General features: G+C 47.4%; 1 protein-coding gene across 1 annotated transcript; it reads left to right on the top strand.

The window, feature by feature from the left end:
- The first annotated feature begins 7860 nt into the window (after positions 1 to 7860).
- On the top strand, positions 7861 to 10581 carry Hry (bHLH transcriptional repressor hairy). The gene is made up of 3 exons (XM_076783044.1): positions 7861 to 8333; positions 8655 to 8750; positions 8870 to 10581. The coding sequence occupies exons 1-3, from the start codon at positions 8181 to 8183 to the stop codon at positions 9704 to 9706; spliced, it is 1086 nt and encodes a 361-aa protein (XP_076639159.1). The 5' UTR covers positions 7861 to 8180; the 3' UTR covers positions 9707 to 10581.
- Positions 10582 to 11151: the final 570 nt, after the last annotated feature.

Genomic DNA, 11151 nt, shown 5'->3' with positions numbered 1-11151 from the left:
GCCCGAGGCGTAACCCTTTCACAGACATCCGGTTTGAGGCAATGATCACCGGGGTCAGGATAAACCCTTTCACTGCCAGGTTGTACATTATATCCGAATTTCTTGGAAGGTATCGACACTCTTTCACGAACAAATCGTCCGAGTCAACCCTTGTACATAGATGAACGTGGTTTCACAAGTAGCCTACTAATAATCTTCTACTAGCGAGGCTCTCACCACTTACGAATACAATTGTTTTAAAGAAAACAGTTGCATAAAACTATTTTTCGAGTCTGTCAACACCCCTCTTATCTTCATCCATTTTTTAATATCTTTACTTCGAATTTTCCAAGACGGTGAACGTAAGTAACAACTTCCTGGTCGTCGTGAGCAAAGTTTGGAGGATCCCTCGAAAGGTCTCCGAAGGTTGGTCGAGTAAAAATTGTAAAATTCGAACGGTCGCTAACCCCTTCGTGCGCCTAAAGACAGCCTATTAGGCGGGTCGATTTTTTCATCGAAACATAGAGAAAACTTTTTTCGCTGCAGCATCGTTTCGGGGCGCGCAAAAAAAAACGAGGCGCTCCTCTCGACACGAAACGCACAGTTTTTTCCCTCCCCCTCCCCCTCGTCCGGCACGCTAGACGCGCCTTTATCGAGCCCTTCGTTTTTTTATCGCGCGTTCGTCGCAAACAGGAACGGGGACGGGGAAAAAAAAGGAACGCGACGACACGTTTTTCAGAACACGGGTTGCAAAAGCAATTTTTCGAGATTTATTTGCACCGTCCACGCAGAGAAATACGACCTCCCTCGTTACTTACCCACCGTAAACACGATCGTACCGTGACTCGCCGGAGCGAAAACCGTTTGTCCGCTACTGAAAAATGGTATCCTGCCATTTTTCGCGCCAGCCCGCCAACCATTTTTTTTGTCCACCGCGACTGCTCTGGAAAAAGAAACGACCGGGAAAATGCTGCTTTTAATTCTTTCGCGTATCCAAAACCCACCCCCAAGAAAAGCAGGACAAGTACTCGAGAACACAATGCACTCTTCGTCTGGCATTTTTTTTATGATCGGGGGTGCATCCATTCAGGAATCGATGAATACAATGTAAAATTGTTTCCGCTTTTGTTGGAATCACTCACACATTTTTGATGCTTTATATTGATTTGTAATATTCGTAAATTATAAGTAAAATGGTTTAGAAGGCATAGAATATTATATTTTTTTTATTCGTTTGAGAGAAAATTAAGTGCTTGATATTAATGCTAGTTTTAATCGTAGATTAGAAATGGGAGCTTCGTAGAGAGTTGTCCCAACCCCTAAATATAATAATTCGTATTTTACTTTAAGTATATCTTATATTTTTGCAGATTTAATGCATTCTGTAGTTCTTTGAGAATTAAAATTTGCCATAATCGCATAAATTCTTCGGTAGAAGTCTTTGCTATTCAATTTTTAATTCTTCCAGATAGTAATTTGTTTTATGAATATATGTCGATTCTAATATACAATAGCCTAACGAGTGTAAATGAAGTCAACGATAAATTCAATAGTACGTCGATGCCAAAAGTGTCTCAACAAAGACGAGCATCACTTTGAAATGGAAACATAGGTATATTCAACAGCGTTTACATCACATTTCATATTTTTGTCATAATTTCTTAACAAAGCATTTATGAATTTTTCGTTATATAACACTTTAGTCTTATTTTTACTTGTAAAACACACTGCTGAAGCGTGTACGGAAAAATGCGGAACACCCTGTATAAGCCATATTTGTTGCTCTTCACAGGGTTATTTCTTCCCGTTAATAAACGAATAATGACAATTCTTCCCATTTATTTTTTCCCAAACGAAACGTAAAAGAGAAAAATGGATATATTCAAGGGGTTACAACAGAATCCCACCCCCATTGCGATAAGAACGATCGTTGGAATTGATGCCACGCGTTCATCCCCAATTTCGTCTGCCCGGGTTCCTCGTCAATGCTCGTTGCTCGAAACTCGTTTCTCCGGAACGTCGGTACCGATCGTCGTCGATGGCCGTTGAAACGCGCGTGGAGCGTGACGCTCCGGTTTCTCCCCTCGAAAAATCGAACATCGAAAATCGCGCGTGCCATTCCGATCCTATCGACGTATCCGGCGCGTCGCGATTGGCGGCCCCGGGCGGATCATAAAACTGGCACGCATCGGCGTACCCCGTTTTGCGCGCGTGTGCGTGCGCCTTTGCGCTCGCTGACTGACAGCCCAACAATTTGGCTCTATTATCTGTTAAGCAAACAACGCCGAGAGGCCAGAACACGGCCGCGCTAATCCTTGTACCTTGCGAATCGCCCCGGATGAAATCGACTTCATGCCAACTAAGCTTCCTTCTTTTTTTACGGCCAATTACAACCGGGCCCCGGTGTTTCGAGAGACCGTGTTTCCGTTGCTGTTAGATTCAATGAAAGAAAACCGGCCCGCGGGTCGTGCGCGTATAATGATTGGCGTAAACGAATCTGGGGGCCCCTCCATATGGCGGCCACCGAGTCGTTGCATATTTCGTGCGGTTCCGTGGAAGCGGTTTAGACCGCTATCGTGCGCGGTATGGCGCATCGTGAACTCGATAATTGCATTCGGGAACGTGAGGGATGGACGGGGTAGCTTCGTCTCGAACACGGCAAGATAGACTTCCGAGCCGGGGAACTCGAATAATTTTAATTTCAGGGTCTATTCTCTCGAGACGTCGCCTTTAAGCGGGTTTTAGGAATTTAATTTGTCGGATCTATTGGAAATATTGGTGCAAGTCTAGCTCGATAGAAAAAGATGCGCCCAAAAGTATCCATATTATACATTATGTAGAAGTATATAACCTTGATTATAGAAGGCTACTTAGCTATGAAAGGTACATATACAGTTAGGAAATTAATTTAACTTTCAGGTAGTATGAGTTTTATTACGAGTTGAATAAAAACACAACAGACAAATCTCAAATGCCGAATGAAGAAAATCAGCAAGAAAATCTGTAGTAATCTAAAATGCTATTTCATTATTTATTAAGCAGTAGATTAAAGTAGTTTATGTGCTCTTTTATACAATAAGCGTGCATCTTCCCAAGCCATTTTATGATAAATTTCCGAGTTTGTCTCCCTCGTTACGTGGCTATGTAAATAAATTAAAAGAAAACGTTTGTGGGGGTGGTTGGTCGTTGGTATTGCGCACGGTTTGTCAAACGAGAGCGAAATAACGTTCCCAGAGGACTCGAGGGGGGGATTATAGAGAACAGACGCGGTTTTTGCAAAATCAGATTAATCCGCGGGGTCGAAAGTCGGTGTATCGGGGTACGGTTGCTCGTTGTCCGGTTCCTTTATTTTTCCTGCGGGGTGTAATAAAGAACGGGGAGCGGGAGCGGACGCCAGACACCCTAATCTGATATTTCGGCGTAAGGGGAAGGAATATTAATGTCCGTTTGCTGCGGGCAAAGCCGATGCCGCTCTGTGTACGCTTTTATCCGACCACCAGCCGAGACGTACGTAATCCACCGGCACCCCATAAAGCTAATGAGTCATGCGGGTTTCGCGGGGCTCTATGGATTGTTCGGGGGCGACAGGTATACTAAGACGATCTAATAATGCTCGCGGAACTCTCGTAGAAAGATTACTCTACGAGCCAATGCGCCTTTAGCTGCTAATTGTTGGGTCGTTAAATGAATTCTTCCTCGCTATATACGGGCTCTTTATCTCCTTGTTCGTGTGTGTTCCGAAAGATAAATTTTGGTAGAGCAACTGTACGTCAAACAAACTGTGGAGATATTAATTTAATTATTTATTTACGATCTTTCCACGGGATTGCACGAGAGCGTGAAACGAGGAGACTATGTGGGAAGACTAAATAGTTTCAGAGGAATGTGAAAGTCCAAATTCTGGTACGCTGGATTATAAGCGAACCGCGATCTGTGCCATGCAAATACCATTCGTCGATGTTTAAACATTTTTATATGCTTCAGAAACTGTTTATCGTCGTTGTATTTTATTGTTCCACTGTGCAACGAACGAGTTTCTTTTTTAGCAGAGTAATTGAAAAAAAAGTGGCAGACGAGAGTCGAAAGTGTTCAGAACGTTACCCGAAAGCAGAGTATCGACGAATTAAAGCGGCTCCTTTGCGTATCGGCGTAATCTATTTTATCGGAGCACTCGATTGTATTAAACGCGCAATGTGTGGCTTAGCGGTTGGTTTTAAAGGCAACGGTACAAGTAAGAACAAAGCACGTGCGACTCGTATATGGTTCACGAGTTTTATCGAAGGCTAAACCAGGAGATAAAGGTGGCGGGAGTTCCTTGACTGAAAAATTATTCCACGAGCGAATATCGACTATCGTTCTCGCATAGATACTGACGCGTTGCATATGAATGCGTACTGACCTCAGAGAACGTAATTTATAACGTCTAAAAATAAAGTAATATCTGCAAAATTGAAAAGTATGTTGCACAAGTTTAACAAAAGAAACGTTCTGTAGCATCGACTCCATTCTTTTTTTTTACGAAACATTCATAGAAAAGCTAAAAGCGTGTATCAAATTTTTATTGCAAATTTTTCGAGTACGCGCGACGCATATAACGTGGCAAAATCGAAAGATTAACATTCGTTGTGTGTAATATCAAAATACGATCCTTATCTGCAGTCCGTCTAGACGTTTCTGAGTAACTTATGGCCGACACGAAGAAATACGTTCGTTTCAACTAACACGCGAAAAGTATATGTAATTTTTTAAATTTGAATAATATTAAGTAAGTTTCTTTTCAGTTAAAAATATTGGTAGCGATCGTTGCCTTCGAATTCGGGGGAATGTTCGATTAGGATTAGTCGAATTGGAATTGAAAATGCGAGCAAAATTAAAATAAAGTAGTCTGCTCTGTGATTCGACGCTACTCCGAGGAGCAACTGTGTCAGAGATTCAGGGGAAAAACCTACCGCGATCGCCGACAGATGGAGGCACTCTATCGGTGCGTCCCGACGCCTCCAATCTTTACTGATTCTGGACGCCTATAACGTAGAATCTAATGCGACTACGAAATATTACTTTACTAGTAACAAATAAAATCCATATTGAAAATGATTCGAAAAATTTATTTGAAAACGTATCTAGCGACGCGAACTCGAACTAATAATTTAATAATCTTGCGATACTTTCTCTATTTTATAATTGTTTAGAAAAGTTGATTTTCCTAAGATAGTGTACTGGATACGAATCTGAAAGATTATCCGTTGTAGTTACGAAGGACGATTAATTAAATTTGGCTACTGCAGTCGACAGATGATTGACTGGCTGCTTAAGGCCATTTTCTCCGTTGGGAATCACGTCAAACGCAACTACTGCTTTTATATTATACTTTAACTTGACTTGGAATACGCACAAGTATTCGTGTGCAATGAATTTTCACAATTCTATTATAATATAGTAATAATATAGTGTAATTTCCTAATATTCTTCATTTTGGTAATAGATCTCTCGAGTAAAGAATTAAATTAACTCTATATATATCTGGATACAGTTAAATATCCCATAATTTCCATATCAAAGTTATCCTTTATACTCGTGAAATTATTAGCAAGGGAAAAGATTCAGTACAAGAGCAATAAAATATTACAAGTAGTAACATCTACCATAGATCAGGCACCGCGCTCTCCGCTGCCTACTTTGCGTCTCAAGTAGGTTCGTATACTCGAACGAAAAGTACGAACAGCTTTACCCAGGTAAAAATAACTCCGAATAAATACATCCTAAATTCGCGCTCTGAAATCTATAAATCTATTACTACTAAGAAGGGTCTCTCGAGCACAAGTTTCCCATCGTACGTTCCATCGAATGCACCTCGAACGCACTCCGGCGTTTCTCGCGGAGCGTTCCGGTGCACTCGAAACACACAATTCAATTCCCGCGAGCCGTCTAGTGCACTCCAATTACAATTCTCAATATCGCCGCGCTCCGAGCGCACCCTCGATCCCCATCGAGGGAATGCACTCGAGGCTTGCACCCAATTTTCCGCGAGCCCCGATGCACTCGAAATGCATTCGCCCGGAGAGGCCACAGGTAACCGCCTCCCCGTCACGGCGCGTACTTTTTCTCCCCCACGCATTCCTTGGGATCGAGTGGCCCCGGAGGGCCGCGACCCACGCGCCGCGACGCCGCCACGCCGCTCGACCGCTCAAAGTCGAATGACGATCGCAGCCCCCACCACCCACGCAACCGTCGCGCGCGGCACGCTCGTCCTCAGGCCGCTCCGAGGGTGGGGGTGGCGCGCAGCCAATCGCCGGGCGTTCGTCGTACGCCGCGTCGACTCTCGGTCACGTGATTGGCGGCCGCCGATTTTCCGTCTCGGTCGCGTCCTCAGTCGGTCGTCGTCGTTCTCAGAGGTCGCGACTCCTCTCGCCCGCGATGCTGCGCTCTCTCCCTCGGCCCTGCGCAACTGCGCATCCCTCGTCCTCGTTCGATCCGTATCCTACGACCTTCCTTCCCACCCCCGACAACGCTCGCGACGACACGAGCGCGATCTTCTCTTCGGAGTCGATCCTCGTCGCACCTACCGCGCTTCTACGAACTCCTGGGCTTGCTTCTCTGCCCCTCCGCGACCCTACCAACACGCTCGTTTCCTACCCTTTGTAGGGCGGCGGATTTCAGCGGCTGGAATACTTGGCTGGCTTCGCTCGGCGCCGGAACCATCCACGCGGGACCGTTGATTATCTTTCCACGAGGCTTTGACACGTCTGTGCTCTCAGCCTGAGATACTCGCAGATAACGCGGGCATCCTTCCCGGGGAGGTTCTATTTCGCGTTGTTTCGTAGGGAAGTTTCCGAAAATTCCTAATTACGCTGCAACGTTCGCTCGTGCAGTCAGAATTTCGCTTATTATAAATCACCGTGCGCGATAAGCCGCTGTCCGCGCGCCTAGTCCCATTCGATCGTCTATCAATTACGGACCGATCGGTCCCGGTATCCGAGAAATACGTATCCGCGTTTCGTGGCGCGCATACGTGCACGTATGCGAGAGATAAATGCCGCGGCGTGCGTTTAATCGGTCGCACAAGTAGAAAGAGTAATTTCGAAAGACGTGGGGAGGGAGTAGGAGGCACGTGCCAGTGGTGCGCGCGTGCGTCAGTCCGCACTCGACGCACGGTGGCACTCGGCTATTTTCGAAGAACGTAATATAAGCCCCGATGACGTTCGTAGTCGGGCGTACGTGTGTCCCTGTCTAGAAATTACCATTACCACTCCGATCGCGACGGGAACCGGCCAGCCGGTTCTAATGACCTTTCGACGCGCGATACGCGTCACGAGACTAATCGTCGCTCTCGGAACACACTGCGTGGCATTGTTCCTCGATCGAGCGTCGTCCGGCGACCGAGAGACTTTGAACCCGTTTCTGGCGCAATCAGCCACCTCCGTTCGATCGTTTCGAAAAACGATTTTTCAAAATTTTTTCAAAATATCCGCGCGAATCGCGGTTAGCCTCGATAACAAGGCCTTTGGTTCGATTCGCCGTCACGGCGAGTCGCGACGACGGAAACCGATTTTTCTTTTTTTCTTCTTTTTTTTCGAAAAAATGACTCTGTGACATTGCACAAAAATCGATCGATCCGAGAACCCGGAGGCGCGTGGTGGGGGTCCGCGCGAGGCAACCCGCCACGGTCGTCGGTTCGAACGTCGAGGAGGGGGTTCCAATGTGGAAGTGGGGGGCTCCTAAAGGCAACCGGGTGCCGTCTGACCGTCGGAATTCGGTGGTGGAGGGAAGCCCAGGTTAAACCGTCACGCGCTATCCCCTCCGCGCGGTTAGTCGGCGTTTTCCCCCACTCCGTACGTGGCAGCGCCTCCACCGGGCATTCCATCGGGTGGCACGCTTCGACGGGACGACAGAAGACGTTCGTCGTTCGTTCGGTCAGTCGTGCTCTGACGCCCGTTACGAACGGTTGGAGTTCTGTGAATTCACATAGCGAGCGAGCGAGCGAGACGAGCAAGGGACACAGTTCTCTTACTACGTTCTCGGTGACAAAACCACCCCCTTTGTACGATCGGCCAGCCACTTTGGGATTACGTCGTGGCCCGTGGCTGAGACACATATCAGTGCTATCGCGGCAAGCTTGGATTACCAGTGCAGTGCTACGGCAAATTGTGCTATACGATTTGTCGTTTCTTGTCGTTGCTGTTCAATTACTGTGATACGAGAACATGGTGACCGGGGTGGGTGCCACGATGCCGACTGGCGGTGTCACCGTCGGTGCCACGCCGCCGGCGCAACACGTGCCCCAAGAAGGTGGTCAGCCCCCTGCGCAGACCGCCACCACTACGGCAACCACCAGAAGATCCGGAGAGAATCGACGGGTTAGTGTCTTCTCGAGATCATCAGATTTTTCAACAAACCCTTCCACACTTGTCGCGATTCTTGAGATTCTTGACAGTCGTACGATAGGGGTGTCTAAATGGGAATTTAACATCTCGAGGGACTCGATGAATCAGAAATTCGAGTAATTATCGCGAAATGAACATTTCGGAGTACCGTCGATGAGAATGAAACTCGATTGGTCTCGACGACGATCGCTATAGAAACAATAGAATACTTCGTATCGTCCCTTTAGAACCGAACACCGGAATCGGAGTAGCCTGTGAATCGTGTCTGACCTGTTCTCTACTTTTCTGTTACAGAGTAATAAACCGATTATGGAAAAACGTCGGCGAGCCCGCATTAACAACTGCCTCAACGACCTGAAGACCCTAATTCTGGATGCCATGAAAAAAGACGTAAGTATCTTCACATTGTTCCGAACACCTCTTCCTAAAGAATCGTCGAACCTTATAAATCGGAGCCAACCCACCCTGGAGCGTTTATGTAATCGAACGATTTTTTTCTTTCGTTACAGCCGGCGAGACATTCGAAGCTCGAGAAGGCGGACATCCTGGAGATGACGGTGAAGCACCTGGAGACGCTCCAGCGGCAACAGGTTGCTCTGGCCGCAGCGACAGATCCGAACGTCCTGAACAAATTCCGGGCTGGTTTCACGGAATGCGCCGGCGAGGTTGGCAGGTTTCCCGGTCTGGACGCGTCGGTGAAGAGACGTTTGATGGCCCACTTGGCCTCCTGCCTGGGACCGGTCGAAGCGAGCAACACCAACGCGCAAACCGCGAACCAACAGCCTGTCCAACCGGCGCCACCGACGACGCAGCTCCAAGTGCACATACTCCCGCAAGTGGACGCCACGCCGAGGATCCAGGTCCAACAGTCCAACGGGATCTTCTTCACGAACGCAAACGGTACCGGTCTGCAACTGGTACCCACCAGGCTGCCCAACGGAGACATCGCCCTGGTCCTTCCAGCCGGAGCAAAGGCTACCCCCGTCACGTCACCGGCCTCGTCTCCGGCGCCTACGTCGCCTCTGCCTACTCTGATCCCGATTCCTCAGAGAACGGCCAGCACGGCGTCCGCGTCCTCGTCCACCTCCTCGGCCAGCTCGACGTCCACCTCGGCGGCGAGTCCCATCGCGTTCGAGGCACCTCCAGCGGCCTTCCGCGAGCAACAAGCCGCCTTCAACACGGCCAACAGCCACAGGGACGTCGCGACGTCGCCGGCGAACGGTTACACCAGCGACCCCGAGTTCGACCCCCGCGTCTACAGTCCGCCTCTTCAGAAACCTCTCGCCCTGGTGATGAGGAAGAGCGTCATGCCGGAGGTCGAAGACAAACCGTGGAGACCGTGGTAAAGAAAAAAAAAAAATAAAAAAATCGTTTTGTCGTGCGTGACAGAGACAGTCTCGAGTGATACATATATATTTGTATATGTATATGTATATACAGACGTATGTAAATGTTCTGAATGAAGACACGTGGATCGGTTTGTCGTTCAGCGCCCCGCGAGAGATCCCGCGGAACACGGATATTGTTCCTTACGTATTCGATTTTAGGATCGAGGATTTGTCGGGTCGAGAGACGAGAGGGTGTCCTGCGAGTTTGGGAGATCCTGAGAATCGCGAGTTCAATTCCCGAGTGCGTACAGTCGGCCAGTAGCCTATGAGGCAGTGCCTTATACAGTGCCTTGTAAATAACCTATTATCTTTGAGTCGGTTCGATCGTGCCGGAAGAATGTAGAAAAATCCTTTTTCGCCTCGTGGACGTTTGATTTTCTCTTCGTTCGCGTTTTTGTCGTTTCTCGCGCGTTTACTGTCCCCCCTACCGTTTATATTTTTTCGCATTCTTTCTTCCTTTCGCCTTCCTCTGTACATACGTTAGAAGGATATCGTATTTTAAGTGCCTTACGCAACAAGAATCACCGAGGTCTTCCATTCTGTTTCTTGTACCGTAAAAAAAAACGCCAAGCGAGTGTTGTATATCGTTGCAAGTACGAGGAACGTTTTTGTAACTAACGCGAATTTTAGTTTTTAGCTTTAGTTAAGTACCGTGCGTGCGTGCGTGTATGCGTGAAGCCTGCGAGAATATGCGAACAACTGTCCTATTTATATTTATATGAGTGCAGAGAAATTAAATTTATAATTCCTCTCTATTGTGAGAAATAGAAACGATCGACGCTTATTACTGCAAGAGCATCAAATAAATATTGATCTCTTTCTTAAACCTTAAACGCCTTGTGTCGTTATTCAATTTATGCCCGGATAACCCTGTTTTCCACGATTCCGTTTCCCATAAATTTCCCTCGTCGAACTACTTCCCAATTCCGCGAATGAATTATTCAGTTTGCCCTGCCCTTCCCATAAAAGTTACACGACTCGAGCGTAAGTCGATCGCGCCAGCGATACATTTTTATTCCTATCGTGAAGCGCGTTTAAAAACAAAGTAAAGATTCCTATCTTTTTCTACGTTCTTTGTTCGTTGATCCAAAATTCTATCGGACGGAGGTAATTCAAAAAAACGAAAAGTACTTTTAGAGACGGAAATTCTGAGTTCTACGAGGGTATTCTTGAAACGTTTCAACGGGGCCTGCTTCTAACATCCGCGCCGCTGCATCTCTGGACCCGGACTGAGCAAAAGAGCGTAAAGATATCTCCGCCAGAGTGCTGCCATCTGAACGAAGACCCCCGAGGTTAGCCAGAGAGCCAAACCGGTCTATGGTCTCCTTTCCTGGTCGTGGTTCCGAGGAAGGGGCCCAAAATCCATCCCCCCACCTAGCTGGGCCACTCGCCCGAACCACCAG

The sequence above is a fragment of the Colletes latitarsis genome, chromosome 2 (assembly GCF_051014445.1).
Source record: "Colletes latitarsis isolate SP2378_abdomen chromosome 2, iyColLati1, whole genome shotgun sequence".
Taxonomy (NCBI): domain Eukaryota; kingdom Metazoa; phylum Arthropoda; class Insecta; order Hymenoptera; family Colletidae; genus Colletes; species Colletes latitarsis.
This window is presented reverse-complemented; position numbering and strand designations above follow the sequence as displayed.